General features: G+C 37.6%; 1 protein-coding gene across 1 annotated transcript in view; it reads right to left on the bottom strand.

The window, feature by feature from the left end:
• The window catches only part of LOC127657107 (endoribonuclease Dicer-like), a 52,228-nt gene that overhangs the window by 24,970 nt on the left and 8,325 nt on the right, over nt 1-18,933 (bottom strand). Inside the window, exons 12-19 of the mRNA XM_052145758.1 lie at nt 15,595-15,670; nt 15,372-15,511; nt 11,389-11,568; nt 8,840-9,053; nt 8,557-8,710; nt 6,276-6,458; nt 6,050-6,155; nt 5,711-5,886 (exon numbers count right to left, since the gene is read on the bottom strand). Of these exons, the coding sequence (XP_052001718.1) occupies nt 5,711-5,886; nt 6,050-6,155; nt 6,276-6,458; nt 8,557-8,710; nt 8,840-9,053; nt 11,389-11,568; nt 15,372-15,511; nt 15,595-15,670 (1,229 nt within the window). The remainder of the gene's footprint in view (nt 1-5,710; nt 5,887-6,049; nt 6,156-6,275; nt 6,459-8,556; nt 8,711-8,839; nt 9,054-11,388; nt 11,569-15,371; nt 15,512-15,594; nt 15,671-18,933) is intronic.

Below are 18,933 nucleotides of genomic sequence, written 5' to 3'. Positions count from 1 at the left end.
TTCGGTGAGGTTCGGTGGGGTCCAAGTCCAAGGTTCAGGCAGTGGCATATGTAGTATCCGATGTCTTACAGTTGGAGTTGGCATTAGTTTATACTCTGAAGTCAAAAGACTGAAGTGATGTCTAACTAGCTGTAGTTTGTCGTCTTATCTCTCAGCAACATGTTGCAGTGGAGTCCGACACCAACCTAAAATGAATCTTTAGTCTTGAGTCTTTAGTCTAGACTTAAACTGAGTGAGTGTGTCAGAATCCCAAACAGTGTTAGGGAGACTATTCCATAGTTTAGGAGCCAAGAATGAAAAGGATCTACCTCCTTTTGTGGATTATGATATTCTGGGAAAAATTAACAAGCCAGAATTTTGTGATCATAATTAATGCATGAAAAAATTGGTATTTTTTGGTTCTAGTCAGCACTTTAGCAGCTGCACTTCAAACCAATTGAAGTTTATTTATTGAACTTGTTGGACATCCTCTCAGTAATGCACTACAATAATCTAGTCTTGAGATCATGAAGGCATGAATAAATCTTTCAGCAACAGAGAGCATGTGCCATCATTTAGCAATATTTCTCAGGTGGAAGAGTGCTGATCTACAAACATTGGAAATTTGATTTTCAAATTACAGATTGGTATCATACAGTGGGTACGGAAAGTATTCAGACCCCCTTAAATTTTTCACTCTTTGTTATATTGCAGCCATTTGCTAAAATCATTTAAGTTCATTTTTTGTCCTCATTATTGTACACACAGCACCCCATATTGACAGAAAAACACAGAATTGTTGACATTTTTGCACATTTATAAAAAATAAAAAAAAACTGAAATAGCACATGGTCCTAAGTATTCAGACCCTTTGTTCAGTATTTAGTAGAAGCACCCTTTTGATCTAATACAGCCATGAGTCTTTTTGGGAAAGATGCAACAAGTTTTTCACATCTGGATTTGGGTATCCTCGGCCATTCCTCCTTGCAGATCCTCTCCAGTTCTGTCAGGTTGGATGGTAAACGTTGGTGGACAGCCATTTTCAGGTCTCTCCAGAGATGCTCAATTGGGTTTAAGTCAGGGCTCTGGCTGGGCCATTCAAGAACAGTCACGGAGTTGTTGTGAAGCCACTCCTTCGTTATTTTAGCGGTGTGCTTAGGGTCATTGTCTTGTTGGAAGGTGAACCTTCGGCCCAGTCTGAGGTCCAGAGCACTCTGGAGAAGGTTTTCGTCCAGGATATCCCTGTACTTGGCCGCATTCATCTTTCCCTCGATTGCAACCAGTCGTCATGTCACTGCAGCTGAAAAATACCCCCACAGCATGATGCTGCCACCACCATGCTTCACTGTTGAGACTGTATTGGACAGGTGATGAGCAGTGCCTGGTTTTCTCCACACATACCGCTTAGAATTAAGGCCAAAAAGTTCTATTTTGGTCTCATCAGACCAGAGAATCTTATTTATCACCATCTTGGAGTCCTTCAGGTGTTTTTTCATGTGTCTTGCACTGAGGAGAGGCTTCCATCGGGCCATTCTGCCATAAAGTCCCGACTGGTGGATGGCTGCAGTGATGGTTGACTTACTACAACTTTCTCCCATCTCCCGACTGCATCTCTGGAGCTCAGCCACAGTGATCTTTGGGTTCTTCTTTACCTCTCTCACCAAGGTTCTTCTCCCCCGATAGCGCAGTTTGGCCAGACGGCCAGCTCTAGGAAGGGTTCTGGTCGTCCCAAACGTCTTCCATTTAAGGATTATGGAGGCCACTGTGCTCTTATGAACCTTAAGGGCAGCAGAAATTTTTTTGTAACCTTGGCCAGATCTGTGCCTTGCCACAATTCTGTCTCTGAGCTCTTCAGGCAGTTCCTTTGACCTCATGATTCTCATTTGCTCTGACATGCACTGTGAGCTGTAAGGTCTTATATAGACAGGTGTGTGGCTTTCCTAATCAAGTCCAATCAGTATAATCAAACACAGCTGGACTCAACTGAAGGTGTAGAACCATCTCAAGGATGATCAGAAGAAATGGGCAGCACCTGAGTTAAATATATGAGTGTCACAGCAAAGGGTCTGAATACTTAGGACCATGTGATATTTCAGTTTTTCTTTTTTAATAAATGTGCCAAAATGTCAACAATTCTGTGTTTTTCTGTCAATATGGGGTGCTGTGTGTACAATAATGAGGAAAAAAAATGAACTTAAATGATTTTAGCAAATGGCTGCAATATAACAAAGAGTGAAAAATTTAAGGGGGTCTGAATACTTTCCGTACCCACTGTATATAACATAAGTTCTTTGCTGAAGACGACGACGTAACAGTACATCCAAGCTCATTAGTCTAATCAATAGTACTTTTGTTTTATCGGAATTTAGGAAATTTCTGGCCATCCAATCTTTGATTTCAACACTCTGCTAATTTGGAGAATTGAGAATTTTCATTGGGTTTAGAAGAAATACAAAGTTGGGTATGAAAGTGGTAGTGGTCTGATAAATAGGACCTAAACCATGCTAATACAACTCCACTAATGCCAACATAATTCTCCAGCTTGTTCAAGAGAATGTTGTGATCTATCGTGTTGAAGGCAGCACTAAGATCAAAAAGCACTAGAAGAGAAATGCAACTGCGATCAGATGATAAGAGCAAGTAATTTGTAACTTTGTAGTGTACTGTGCAGTCTCTGTACTGTGATGGGGCCTATATCCTGACTGAAATTGTTCATATATTCCATTTCTCTGTAGAGATTAACATAGTTGGCAGGACACTACCTCTTCTAGTATTTTCAACATAAATGGTAAATTTGAAATTGGTCTATAATTAGCAAATTCTCTAGGATCAAGCTGTTCTTAATAAGCGGTTTGATAACTGCCATTTTAAAAAGTTTCTTAGTACATGTCCTAAGGATAGTGAGGAGTTAATAATATTAAGAAGAGGTTCTGAGATTCCTGGGAATACCTTGTTTAAGATCTTAGTTGGTATTGGATCTAACATGCATGTTGTGGCTTTTGATTTGTTAGCTCTTCATGACCTATGACAGGGAAGGATTGAAGTTGCTCGTGAGCAAAATTATGAGACACTGTTTCCTGAGATGCTCTGACAGTTGATTACATAGTTCCAAATGTATTTCTGATTATTTCAATTTTATCAGTAAAGAAATTCATGAAGTCATTACTATTGTGCTGTGACTGAATATATGGTTCAGTCGATGCTTTATTCCCAATCAATTTAGTCACAGTACAGAATAAACACCCAGGAATGTTGTGGATATTTTCTATGAATATGCTAAAATAAGCTGACCTGGCAGCTTTTAGTGCCTGTCTGTAGCTAAAGGCACTATCCTTCCATGCACATTGAAATACCTCTAATTTTGTATTCTTCCACTTGCGCTCCATTTTCCGATCTGCTCTCTTGAGAGCATGAGTGTGATCATTGTACCATGGTGCAATGCTTTTTTTCTTAAATTTTCTTTAATTGAAGGGGGCGACACTATCAAGAGTGCTAAATAAGACTGTTTATATTTTCTGTTATTTTATCAAGTTCTTCTAGACTACTTGGCTTACTGAGTATGTGAGACAATTCTGGAAGATTATTAGTGAAGCTATCTTTAGTGGTTGAAAGAATAGTTCTACCTGAAAAATAGCCTGTTGTAAATTCAGTGACATTTGCTGATCTCCATAAACAAGAAACAAGGTAATGATCTGAGATGTCATCACCCTGCGGTAGAATTTCTATAGTTTCAACATCAACTAAAATTAAATCTAGCGCATGATTATGGCGATGAGTTGGTCCTGCGTCACTGACATAGTATATTTGTGATATCTAGATGATACAGTCTCTATGTGTCGTAGTTTATTTGACATATGTGAAGTCTCATACAGATTAACCAGTTTGTCTGCTTCCTCACCTGGGCCCCAGTTAGTCAAATACTACCATTATTAAGACTATGAGCCAAATTAATAGAGAGGATAGTGGCATCTTCCCTCGAGGGAAGGAGTCCGTCTCTCTTTAGCAGGTCGGGTCTACCACAATTGTCTATAAATCCTAAGGTATTCTCCAGACACCAGTCAGACATCCAGCTGTTCAGTGACACTAAACTACTATAAACCTTGTCACCACGACGAGCAGTGTCTGACATCGTTCACACACCACTTTAACATTATTCCTAGGGATCTCCGACTGGTGAAGGCGGACATCATTAGTGCTGACATGAATAACAATTTTAGAAAATCTGCGTTTAGCATTATCCAGCACTTGCAAATTTGATCTGATGTCAGATGGCCGAGCCCCCGAAATGCATTTAACAATGTTGGCTGGAGTCTATATTTCCACGTTCCTTACAACAGAAGCACAAATTATTAGGGCTCTTTCAACATAATTCTCAGTGGGTGCATCACTGAGTGTAGAGAATCGATTGGAAACCATAACAGGAACGGGAGAGTGGTGTCACTTCGGTGAGCAATTATGCTGCCGAGACGTCAACCAACAAACAAAGTGTGTGTGTTGCTCGCTGTACTACCCTCATCTGAAACAGTATATACCCGCTTCTCTTTCTCACTGACCTCCACTAGCGTTAGGATGCGTGTCTCTAACTCATTAACCTTCTCCATCAGCCTGACTAATTCCTTACATTTATCACATGTAAATCTCTCACTGCTGATAGAAGAATCAATAGTAAATATGTGGCATGTAATGCAGGAAGCAATAACACGAGAGGATGCAATGACTTACCGCAATTGTTTGTTGTTGTTATGGTTGTTCTTGAGTGGCAATGGTTCCTAATTAGCAGATGATTGAGACTGATGCAATAATCTGTGCAAAACACAGTGGAGAAAAAACGAATGCACGCAGCCGAGACGCGAGATGTAGGCAAGCAGATAAAAGAAAGAAAAAAACTAGAGAAATGGGTGCGTGTGGTATAAACCACAGATGAAACAGTAGAAAGTGGAAAAACCGATGAACATATAAGAATACGCAATAATTTTATAAAAGCATTAAATATACATTATTTATACAATATTTTAGAAAATAAAAATTGGTTATTTACTCCATTTAAACTGTATTATTTGTTTAAATCATCATATTTATTGTCGTTTTGCTTTATGTCATCATATGAGCGCAGTAATAAAATCGGATATAACTTTTCACAAGAAAGGTTACCAAGCAGTTTGATCACACTTAAATAATGTTAACAGACTGTAACCAGTTCACAAGATGGGCAAGGAGAAGGCGGGAACAGGCTGAGCAGTCAACGTAAACTTTAATGGTACAAAGGAACTTAAACATAACTTAAAACACACAGACACGCGCGCGCGCACACACACAGCGGCCACGTGCGTCTCTCTCCCCCTCTCTCTCTTTAACTGCCGTCTCAGTCTCCCATCTATCCCTCTCCTGCTGATTAGCCAACAGCGCCAGGCGTTCACCCTAATGGCCCGGCCCTCTTCCTAATCACACACAAGAACACGCTTTTGACTGGTCCTCAGCCAGCTGTGCACACACCCTCCTCCTTGTCACACAGACATATCGCTTACGTCTTGTGGCTATACCTTTGAAAAGATCAGTATTTTAACGTTTACGGATTGACCCCATTCACTTCCATTGTAAGTGACTTACTGTAACCCAGATTTTTTTTTTTTAGAAAGCGAGAAAACAAATAATCAATATTACCACAAATGCTGTTGATTGAGTTTAACTTGTATTGAACCCGGAATAACTGGCAGGTAGGCTTTTTACTGACCTGAAATCAGGAGGCAGGGTCTGAGCCCCTACGCCAGCGTCAATGGCTGTCTGAGACCGCAGCTCTTCCGCAGTCAGAAGGCAGTGAAGTCGGTAGAGAATGCTGGGAAGGCATACGGCTTTCCTCCACAAAGAGGCGGGGATGGGGTGAATGGCACAGAGCTCTGGAACTAAAATCTAATCAGAAATACATCCTAAAACTGTAATCTGATGTGAGTCAAAAGCTCTGTTTAACTGTTAACACTCAGTGGGAGGAAGTACTTGCACACACTACGTGATTAAACATAATTCAGGTATGATGACATAATTATTATCGCAAACTCATTCCGCCGGTTAATACCTGTTTGTTTTGAAGGCTTTCCCACTTGGCCTTTCTCTTCTCTGCACTGCTGAGAGGAAGGGCTTTCCCCTTTTGATTAAGGTGCCGGGGAGTTAAGAGATTCAATCTACATGAAAATACCACCACCACACACACACACACACACACACACACACACGACTTTTAATTAATTACTTGGGTGGGGGTGTGAAGACCACATACCAGAATGTATCTTTTTTTTACATACCTTGAAGATGTGTGGTCTACATCCAGTAGGGGCTGGTTAACATTGGACAGGTCAAGGTTGTACTTTGTTTTGTAGTACTCAGCGAAAGTCTCATACTCTGGAGAGGGGAATTTACTGAGCGGGGTGAGGTCTGTGTAAACGTCAGCCACATAAAACCGATGTGGCTGGTCAAAATTACGATACCTGTGAGAAAGAAAATGGGCAGAAAGATAGGGTTCAGTAATGGGAATAGTTCATCCAAAAAAGAAAATTCTGAAATATTTATGTGACCAAAAATCATGACGTCATGTTACACGTTTAGTTACAAAATGTGATAAGAAACAAAGAGGAAATTTTAACTTGGTTACATGTACAATTTAAAGGAGACATGCACGGCATCATTCTCTAGCACGCCTCGGAGCGCAAGCCCTAACAGCTTTCCCCTCATAGACGGTGCTGCACTCTTCCATCGCCCTTCACAAGATCGCGCCTGCTCTCCATTCCATATGTAAGTCTCATTGAAACGTTTTCTGAGCAGCTTTCCAAGGCTTTCAAGCACCTTATGTCTAGACTCTCCTTCGGACTGCCACTGATTGACTATTACATGAGCAAATGACAACACACAATAGCACTCTTGTCTTGAGTCAAACACACATAAACCATTTGATGCAGCTGCCAACTCATTTTATGGCAACTTATGAAAATAAAATGCTTTAGTTGAAGCATTTCAACTATCGGTTTGCTTCATAAGACATTAATTGATCGACTGGAGTCATGTGGATTACTTTTATGGTCCCTAAATATGCATTTTGGTCCATCAAATAGCCAGCACCCTGATGGCACCCGTTAACTTGCATTGTATTGACAAACAGAGCTGAAATGTGCTTATAAATTTTCACTTCGGTTCTGCTGAAGAAGGAAAGTCATAGACATATGGGATGGCTTAAAGATAAGTAAATCATGAGAGAATTTTCATTTTTGAAAGAACTATTCCTTTAAAAGAATATTACAGGTTCAATGCAAGTTCATCTCAATCATCAGCATTTGCAACAATGTTGATTACCATCTTGGTGGTAGTAGCAATGTTGATTACCTACCATTTTTTTGAAGGGTTTAAGGCAGAAATGTAAGGCTTACAATTTTATAAAAGGACTTTTAAAATGTTTTTGTTAAAACGAATGTTTAAATTGAGCTGTAATGTTGTTTAAATCGTTATTTTTACAGTCTTCTTAGGGTTTATTGACAGTACATCGTCATGGCAAAGAAGTTATAAAATTGGCCATAACTTTACACAGAAAAGGTTAGTAAGTTTATCTCACTAAAATCATGTTAACATGCATATTGTTTATGTGTTGTGGCTATACTTTTGAACCAGTGAGGATTTTAACGTTTACGGATTGATCCCATTCACTTTCATTGTAAGTGCCTCATTGGAACCCATATTCTTGCTTTTTTAAAGAAAACTAGGGACGAGTTAAATTTTTATTTGTAGTAATCAATATTTTAAAAAACAAAAACCAGAATCAAACAGTTAACCAAATCTAATTGTCAATGTGTATCAGATCCAATTGAATAGTTCCGAATTTGCAAAAAACAAAACAAAACAAAAAACATGAATCATTTAGATTTCAACCTAAAGATTCACACACCTACTATTTCCTTACATTATGGCGAATAAACTATGTGAAGACTTTTTAAAAAGGTCACCTTTATATTCCACAGAAGAAAAAAGTAATATGGGTTTGGAGCACAATTAGAGAAAAATTATGGTATTCAAAAATATATAATTTTTTAGGAGAACTATCACTTTAAATTGTGCTGCTTCCTAAAATACTTTTGTTAGGTCAAGGTAAAAAAAAAGGTAGCATCACATGTATAGTTCTCAAAGTCTATTCCAAAGTGCATTGTCAGTGACAAAATTAATCCAAAATGGTGAACAAAGCATTAGAAATATAAAATATAAAATTAATTCAATACTGAAAGTATTCCTAAAATATCGTTAAAAATAATTACACTAAAATAATAATTAAAAAAACTGTATATTTTTAACAAAAATAAGTGTGTGCTAAGTTTATTTATGGATAGAGAAGAATGTCGTTTCTCCTGCATCAGCTGTATTGAAATAAATTGCAAGTTCTGTGCGCTTTGCATCTGGGGTGCATTACGGTTACGATGATGCCATAGAGGGCAGCTGTCTGTGTAGGCAGTAGGCAGCTAGGTTAGAGCAAATAGGCCATCAATGAGAACTTAATTACAGGCACAATAGGAGGAACTTAAATGTTCCAAAAGTAATCGGTCTTACCTCGGAATGATGACAGCATCTTGGTAGTAATCCAATTTGAAAATGAATGGGTTTTGCTTGGTGTAATGAGTGTTTGGAATGCCGATTCGTGCTTCAGACTTTTCAATATCCTCCATGAACTTAAAATCCAGGTCCAACGTATAGGAATCCTCAACTGAACATAAAACGGTACATAAAACAGTGTCTGCATGATAAATTTGCAAAATCAGGGGAATAACTGTTCAAACTGTGATATGACAGGTAATAAAAAGAATAAACATCTGACTGAGTCTGTAGCACTCACCAACATTGAGAGGTAGAATACAGTAGGCAGAATCTGCCTCTGTAGGTTTAAATTCTAGTGCTGGCTTCTCCAGGCGGAGTATGTGGGAGAAGATGTACTGGTGCAAGCGAGTGATGAGATCCAGCTGATCTGCGCTCAGAGTGAAGCCCGACTTCTGAAGCTCAATCGAGATGGTCACCTCACCAGAGCGCGTGTACACAGGAAAGTGAGGGATCTGTCCAAACACATGGTTAATGAGGTTAAAATGTAATCAAAAATCTAATTCTACTAAAGCTACACCGAGGAACCAATGTGAAACAATAACTCATGACAATAACTAAATGACATTAAAGGGATGGTTCGCCCAAAAATGAAAATTCTCTTCTAGTTCTGAAAATGGTGCTCTATGGTAAAGAACAATGAACTTCAAACTTCAAAATTCTATGCGATATAAATAAAAGAATAGTTCACCCAAAAAGGAAAATTCTCTAATTTATTCACCCTCATGCCATCCCAGATGTATATCTTCTATCTTCTGCAAAACACAAACAAAGATTTTTAGAAGAATATCTCACCTCTCAAGGTCCATACAATGCAAGTGAATGGTGACCAAAAATTTGAAGCTCTTAAGAACACAAAGGCAGCATAAAAGTAATCCATACAACTGCAGTTGTTTAATCCATGTCTTCTGAAGAGATCCAATTGCTTTGGTTGAGAACAGACTAATATATAACATTTTTTACTATTAATCTTGCCATTGCAGTATTTACACACGATCATGATTTTAAGCTTACTTATACTTCCGAGTGCTTGCTGCATTCGCAGCGCACTACATGGTGCAAGGAAGTGTAATCGAGATTGAAATCATGATCGCCAAGGAGAATGTTGATGTTAAGACAGGGTTCTTGCACCATTTTAAAAGTAAAATTTAATGCTTTTTAAGACCTTTTTAAGACCTCAACAAATATAATTTAAGACCCAAAAATGTCATAATTTCTTTGGAATACTCAATTTATTGCCTCCTACAATGGAAATCAAAACTTAAAGTTTTCCATTTGTTATCAATTATGTGCAATGTATAAACTCTGCAAAAATACTTTTTCATGAGACCTTTTTTTCAAATTAGGAGACAGTATAATAACTAACAATAAACCTTCCAACACTGTTTGGCCAATATAGATGTAAACAATCAAAGCTCACAGTTGGCATTTTCATTTTTTTTTTATTTTGTTCCTTTGTGATGCAGAACAGAGCCAACATAACATACATAAGTTGGATTACTGTGCCAGTCTCATCATCAGTAGTCCAGAATCGCAAATGAATGTCCATTTGTTTGCTCTTTGTCGTTTTATTCATACTTTCGTCAAACATGACAACATATGGTTTCTCACTAACGTTGCACGATAGATCCTTCTTGATGAATGAAGCGATGCCATATTTGGGGACATATGCCGTTTTATTTTCACCACAGGTGAATGACTTTGCAAGCTGCGAATCGGGGAACATGGTAGCAAAAACGCCACGTATGTCATCGTTAGATTTAAATGAATTGTGCCTCGTCACAGTATGGAGAACCCACAGTACCTCTGCCTTTTGGGTGTCTGGCGGTGAAATTAAACTTGTTATAGCCGACTGAGAGGTGGCGTCTGAACTTGTAACGTCATTAGGTCGTGCTGCAAACAATGCAGGGATTAACCTGGCCCCGCCATGGCTAGCTGCTGCAACGTAACACTGGTGCTTTCCTCCTTTCATATGTGACTCGACAGCTTTGAGCCCCATGGTTCCTAATGAAAAGGTCTTTTTGCATAATTTAGACATTGCCTCATTGTTGTTTTCAGCCGGCGCCAACCACCTCCTAAATGCATCCTCTTCCATCCACTTGTCGTTAAATTTGCACTTCCCCATCTTCTTTGCATTTTGAACCTCACATCGACAACCGCGTAATGGCGACACGCAGCCTGACGTCAGCGTCTGTAGCCGACGTACCGTAAACATCTATTAAATCGCGGAGACTCATTTCACACAATACTAAATTAATCAACTATTAGATGTTTTACAGTGGGCCACTGTGCTTTCTCATCGCCATTAAGCGCACCGGCAAAAAAATTAATACCTACAGCAATTTTACGGTAAATTTAAGACAATTTAAGACCTTAATTACCCAAATTTTAATTTAACACATTTTAAGACTTTTTAAGGACCCGCGGGAACCCTGTAAGATTTATTGTGAAAAGGGTGTTATATTTTGATTTGTTCTCACCCCAAATCTATTAATCGTTTAATAAGACATTAATTAAACCACTGGAGTCTTATAGATTACCTTTATGCAGCCTTTATGTGCTTTTTGGACATTCAAAGTTTTGGTCACTATTCACATATGGATCTACAGAGATGAGATATTTTTCTCAAAGTCTTTGTCACATCTAGGATGGCATGAGGGTGAGTAAATGATGAAAGAATTTTCATCTTGGGGTGAACTATCCCTTTCAATGTATCGCAAAGTTCATTGTTCTTTACCATAGAGCACAATTTTCAGAATGAGAAGATACAGAAAAGAACCCAGTATTTACCCGAGGTATTGCTTTAGCTGTCAGAATGCCAAAACATCGGGTAGTATCCTCTGGCGGGTACAGCTTCCTCCGGCGGAAGTTGAGCTCATCAGGAAGAGGTGTGGTGAGGACCATCCCAATCACATACAGGTAGCAAGGCTGCTCTGGCACAGGGTAACAAACCTGCAGACACTCTGGTATCTAGAAGCACATGCACACTAAATGCTAAAACAGTAACATAACTAAAACTATAAAATAACAATTCAAAGTTTCTACATAAACAACCCAAATTTATTATGCGATTTGAAATATTAAAAAAAAAAACATTTTAACCTTGTGTACCAGTTATGACTTCACTCTCTCTCTGTTTTTCTCACTCTTCTGCTGTGTGAGTGTGTGCGTGGTATTAAGATGTGTTTTAGGTGATCCAAACACAAGGTGGACAGACGCCATCACCATTCTGTACCTGGTAATATGCGTCTTTTGACTAGTTTTGGGATTTTGAGTGAAGGATCTCTGATTTCATAACTGCATCAATCATTACATCTGTGAGATACTGCATGATAATAAAGTGCAATAAAATATAAAAACAAAAAGAAAGCACAAAAAAGTTGCATATCCTTTCTAACAACTACACTTGCATTTGTTTGCACTACACAAGTGCAAACATTTTGTTTAGAGCAGAAGTCCCAGTTATATTAGTGGAGGACCTTTAACTGAGCTTCAGATGTGAGTGCTTCTCATCTGTCTCAATTTATGCTGACATCAGGCACACTTAAAAAGGTCTGTGAACTTGTGCTTGCATGTATGCTCTTTTTTAAATTTTCCAGCCTATAGGCAGGTTCACACCAAACCCGTTTTTTCGGTACGGATATCGTTCTAAATTCGCTTTTGCACAGTAACAATGGATTCAGATGGCGCCATTCATACCAGGTCCGACAAATCGTCCTCCAACAATCCAAAGGTTTTTTTTAACGCTGAGTGTTCTGATTTTTTTTCTTCTTTGGACTGTAAAGAAGTTCCGATTATTTTTTTTTCTTTGGACTGTCCAATGAGATAAAGAGCATTTTGTCAGTCAATGCAGCTGCTCAATCCAGCTGTTTGTGGCACTAATCAATTGACAATCATCGGCATTGGATGTGCAGCTTATACACACCTGAAAATTATTTATTTAAAAGTAGCTACAGTTCATGAACCCTTGGTACTGCAGAAAATAAATCCCTTCCATTTTTGAAAGTCTGCCTATGGTGTTTCGTCTTAATGTGCATTATTTAATATGTATATCACTGTGCCTGTTATATTCTCATGGCATTAACAATAGCAGCGAGGTTCAGTAACTAGTTTGGACTAAGCTTGTAGTAAAATCCCATAAAAAGATTTGCTACATGTTTTAGACAAATTAATTGCAGAACCACATTGCTATTTTTAGAGCAAAGATAATATAACAAAGTATTGCAATAATTCAAATAAAGAAATGGCAGAGAGCCAATATTTTCTTTTATATAATTATTACATATGCGTCATATTTTACACTAAACTGTTATTCTTAATGTACATTATTCCACATGTATTTATATCACTGTAACTTATGTTATATTATCCAGGCATTATAAAAAGAGAAGTTGGGTTCTGGAGTCTGTCTGGAAGATACTCATAGATAAAACCATGTGCAAATATAAATAGGACATATATTTATGCAACAGCGATCTTTACTCATCTCACTTGCATTAAAAACACAGATTATATACTCCTCAAATTGCATCAACACTATGGAAAGAACATAATGAAACCGTTATGCTGAATAAGTAAATACATGCTTTAACAGCATTCAATATTTTAATCTGTAATAGCTGAAGGTGCGGACAAGAGACTGGTCTAACAACAGTGAAAATAGTTTTTATTTCATGTTTTTACAGACTCTGTGTGAATAGACCTTCCATCAGAGGTTCGTCTCGCAAAATCGTCACGGATTTGGCGTGAACAGGCCTAAAGTTTCAACATCTTTATTTTAGCACAGCGGTTGATTGACAGGTATAAATTTCTCCCTAGAACTCCTTGGTTTCACCACACTCGCTTGGGGAGTAAAAAAATCTATTATATGCCATTATAATGAATGCTATGCCCCTGAATGTAGCCATAGTACTTATACAATTAAAACAAATATGATGGATAAAAATAAACAATGATGGAAATTTTACAACTCAATCCATCAGAATGAGGGATAAAGATTTTTTCAACCAACATATTCGGGTGAACAGGTTTAAATGAATTATGCATTGCTCTTATTTAGAGCTGTCGATTTAAGGCATTAAATCTGTGCATTTAATTATATATAAAAATAAGGGATAACACATTTTAATTGAATCATGCCTCCGGAGCTTAATAAGAAATTGTCCTACCATCAGAGCAATTCAAGCTTGAATTACCACATTAATTTTTTTCAGTAGGGGGCAGTAATGCAGACAGTTGAAGACAATGACTCACTCTACTGTAAAACACAGCTGGATGGAGAGCAACTCTGAATGCAGGGGTCTAGAGATGTTTAACTTGACACAGCCTCCTAAAACGTTGTATTTATGATGCAACGCAAACAAAGAGACAAAAAAGCGGACAGGGCAGACCTTGGAAAATATGGCATCACTGTCATCACCATAACCCAAAAAACCAGACAAGACCAGTCTTTTGAACATAAGCTAAATTATTTGATAATAGGCCAAATATGATTTTAGGCCATATTATAAGCAATAAAATATTTTTTTTTAGTAGGTGGCACTGTTTTGAAACTGCTCTGGTACCATCAGGGCATCATGGCTATTACATGTAACAAGTTTAGTTTTAATAGGTCAAAGTGTTGCAAAGATACAGATATGATGACACATATAAAGTTTCGTAACGATACGCCAATGCGTTCATAAAATACAGAATTTTGGGTATCGTTCGGCTTGGTATGTCACACCGAATCTAAATAGACCAGGTTCATGTTTTTGGCCAAAGTGTTCAAGAGTTATAAGACAAAATAGCATTTTTTCCAATCTTTTGGACAGTACGTCGCTCTGAGGTGATGCTGCATGTCACCTCAGAGCATGATGGCCATGACACATACCAACGTTTGTTAAAATCCGTCCAAGCGTTGCAGAGATACAGCCTCAAGTCCAATTTTGCGTGTTCTTTGTCGAATTTGTTGAAGCGTTATTCGAAAATGGTTTGGTCTATCAACATGAATTCCATATATTTTTGTAAGCACTGTCTACTGAGCATCTGTGCAAAATTACGTGAAAATGGGATGAAAGGCCCTAGGACGAGTTCGAAAAAGTAGGTTTTTCTGAAAATTCAAATGCCGGAAATTCTGGTAGGGCGGAAATCAATGGCGGAACTAGAACACTAACAAACACAATGGGGTACTCACTCTTTCAGAGCTTGACCCCTAAAAATGGATTGCTGTGGACTGTAGATCAATTTTTTTTTTTTTCAATAATATGTTCAATTATAAAAAAATATTTTGCCTTCAAAATCAACTTTTGATATTGCCTAATCAATGCTGTATTTGTCTGTCACAATAATGTAATGCATTTTATTTATCTGAATTATTATTTTTATTGTATATATTGTATCTTTAATTATTCAAATAAGACTATTTATCATAACTAATTCATTTATATTTAATACATTTTATTTGAGGGCCTTTCTCTGCAAATATTGATATATGTGGTTATTTAAATAAGATTATTTATAATAATTTAATCATTATATATTGAATAATTGTTTATTTGTGGGCTTTTATTTGCAAATATTGATATACACAATAAATTACTTAATTGGCATGCCATTTAAGTTGATTGACAGCCCTAATCTTATTACAACTGAAATGGTTTCCAAAAATGAAGGTGCACATTATTTTTAATTAGTAGTTTAGCAATTAGCAAAAAAAAACAACAAAAAAAAGTGCCCCTTCAATGATCCAAGAATTCTGACATTTTTAACCATTTTATGATTAAAACACTCACGGCTTTTGGGTAACACTGTCTCCGTTTTGTGGAGCCTGGTCTTCCTGGCACGTTCGTCTCCTCCTCATCATGCAGGTCCAGCTCCTCTTCATACTTCACAGTTTCCTTCCCTACCGGCATCAATTGATCATCTAGCTCCCCTATAAACAGACATCATGCATCAGCCAGTAACTCTCAAAGATTGCACCATAAATCATCTCTCATTTGGCTCTTTCATGCTCACCAATTTTGTGCAGTTTTTCACAACAGAGAAGAGCAACTGCTTTCTCAGCAAGTCTTGCACAGTTCATTGTTGGCCCCTTCAAAGATTAAGAAACAGATTTAGAAGTCTTAACTCCTATTGTCCTTTTATTCAATCAGAGATGCATGCTAAAAGTATAATTTGCTTAAAGACCCTGTGAAATGGCTTGACAAGTGAAGATCAATAACTGTATTGACATTTTCTAATAAAACAAGAAGCTGCAGTGGATCATATGGATAGCTAATAAACTTTTGTGCATGTCACTGCCAAGTAAAACCATACATGGGAGCCAGTCTCTCTAGAAATAACTGTATTGGACAAATCATATACATATATTTAGAAGAGACGGTACATTTTAGATGTGTTTATGTGCAAAATCTTATTGTGTCAACTTTTCAGTTTGTCTTTAATTTGTGTTTCCACCAGACTACTACAGTGTCAATAGCCGTAATGTGTGGCAGGTACTACTTGCATCTAGTGCAAATGGTCACTCCAATATGTTTTTGTGTTACAAACATTCAAATAAACTTCACAAAATAAAAGTATAAGGCTGTTACCATCGAAACTGACTGGTTTGATTCAGTGATGTTTTCTGACATCAAACAAATAATGTATAAATTAGTTAGTTTACTTGAGCTTTCTCCCATTCCGTCCATCACTCATTCTCACCATCTATGGCACAACGAGTGGAAAGGCTAAGTTTTCAGACCCACCTATGCTTGACGAACTCAGAATCCCATGCTCCATTACAATGTAAACAACCACGCGCATAGTCGGCAATCGCGTTCACATCTTATCTATCATCATCAAACATGATAAACATCTAAAAATATTTTAAATAGTGCATTTCATAATATATAATCTGTCCTACAGTGCATATGCTGTGAAGTGTAAGGTGACATTGCTTTTAACTACAATGAGCAATAAAGGGGTCATGTCTTGAGGAATCAAATTTTCCTTGATATTTTGACATATAAGAGGTCATTATACAATAAAAACATACAGTACATTTCAGAACTCAAAACTTAAGCCCCAAATGCAATAAAAGCATTTATTGAAACCAAGCTGCAAAAATGCCTCATTCTCTACTTCTGCAACTTCTCTATGTCACTTGGAGGCCCATTAATTCATGACTGTCACTATAGTGAAAAAAAATCAACACCTTCTTTACATCATCGCAACCTTGGCCCCACCCACTGTCATTCAGTTTGTTCACAGAGAGAGAGCAGGACAAACAGGCCTGGTGTGGCCTAACTATTCCTGAACACCAAAGGGGACCCATAGAATTATTTTTGTATATAAACAAGCACTACACAGACATCTTTGATCATTTTAATTTATCTTGTTCTGCTTTTAAAAGACTCTAAAAAAAGGAGATGCCAGAATGGAGTTTTTACAGGCCCAGTAGCAACCACTGGAATCATAGGCGAGTCTCTCCAGAAACAGCGCGAGGAGGCCTGTGCGTCCCGTGACTGCTCAGCGTGTACGAAAGACAGGAATCTGAGTACAAGCATCTCATCGGCCAGTATTTGGCTCTGAAGGATAGCCAGAGAGCTCTGGAGCAGGAGCAATGGAGAGCAAATCGGGCAATTTACAATTCTTGTCTAACTGCTCCCTAGTGCACTGCTTTGGAATATGTATGTGCGTTTTTTTTTGTTTTTTTTGGTTCATATCAGCGTGGATTGCTTGTGAACCAGTCATAATACGAGTCAAGCTTTGCAAAGGAACTGTTATTAAAGAATGGGGCAGTTAAAACATTTGGACCTGATCAAAAAAGTAATTAAACTGTTTAATTCAAGAATATTTCAAATATCATGACTATTTGATCATTTATGTTGCTGAGTGTTAACAGTTGTGATTGAGATGAGCAGTTTAACATATTCGGATGCAATATGTTGTATGTGCGTTGCGTAAACCCTGAAATTTTGTGTTTATTCCCGTCCGATTGAGTTTTAAATATGGCTGTATTTGAGGGGCTGCACAAAGTTATCAATCATAGCATTGGCCATTTACATTTAAGTTTTAAGGAGGCACTTAGGCCAAAACTGAAAGTTTCAGACAGAGGACCAAAAACGGTAGAAAAATATCGTATACTACTAAATTTGATGCAAAAAAAAACAAAACAAACAACTTTATTAACATTATCAGTGGACCTCAGTGAAGATAATTAAAAGAACCCACAGTGGGGGATATGTCAGTACAGGAAAAACTCATGTGCAAATGGGTGAAGGACAACACTTTCTTAACAATGGCTTCAAAGTTAACTGACAGGGACTAAAAGCCACAAAACTCAAATTTTGTTTTCATGGGCTCCTTAAAAGGATTACTTCAGGTACATTTCCATTTAAGCTCAATTGACAGCATTTTTTAAAATGGTGTATCACAAAAAATTATTTTGAATCAAGGTTACTGTGAAATACAATGGAAGTGAATGAAGCCAATTTTTGAAGGGTTTAAGAAGGCAGAAATGTGAAGCTTATAATTGTATAAAACACACTTACATAATTTTTTTCTGTTAAAACTTTACATTATTTGAGCTGTAAAGTTGTTTAAATCATAATTTTTACGGCCTTGGTATTAAGATGTGTTTTCGGTGATCCAATCACGTGGTCAGCCAGGACGCATTCCTGTACCACCTGGTATTACCATGTGTCTCAAATTAGTCTTCTGTGACTACTTGTGTTTTAATTTTGAGGGGAGGGTCTCTGATTTCATGACTGCATACATCAAATCACTATGTCAGTGTATTACTGCGTGATAATAAACCGCAAAATGTAATAAAAGACAAAGGAAATGTGAAAAAAACCTGTGCGCTGTTTCTCCCAGATGCAGCTGAAATTTTATCCCACATTTCTAGCAGAATTCTCAGTTCTTTTAGTATTAACCTGAGATGTCAGATGTGCATACTCATCTGTGTCTCTGCATGTTGATATCAGACACTCTGAAAAAGTAATGTAAAGTTATTTTGCTTGTATATGTATTTGCTTTTTCAAATCCCGATTGGGCGGTTATTTCCATTTAAAGCCACACTTAATCAGCAAAATGTAAACTTTTGTTTTAGTGCAGTGGTTGATTGACAGGTGAGGGGGGTGGTGCTTCAGGACGGTTTGCATTTCAAAGCTCAACCTCACCTGGTCACATTCGTTTTGACTACCTCCATATGTGGGTTAAGTGATCCGATCACAAAATGTTTTGGACCCCATTTCCACCTGTATTTAGCGCTGACCACCTTAATACCAGGTAATAATGGGGTCAATGATTATTGTAACATTGGCCCTCTTCACTTCCATTTATGGTGCCTTACTCTAATCCAGAATTAGC

Source organism: Xyrauchen texanus, chromosome 16 (genome assembly GCF_025860055.1).
Source record: "Xyrauchen texanus isolate HMW12.3.18 chromosome 16, RBS_HiC_50CHRs, whole genome shotgun sequence".
Taxonomy (NCBI): Eukaryota; Metazoa; Chordata; class Actinopteri; order Cypriniformes; family Catostomidae; genus Xyrauchen; species Xyrauchen texanus.
The sequence above is the reverse complement of the archived record's forward strand: the minus strand, read 5'-3'. Positions and strand labels throughout refer to the sequence as shown.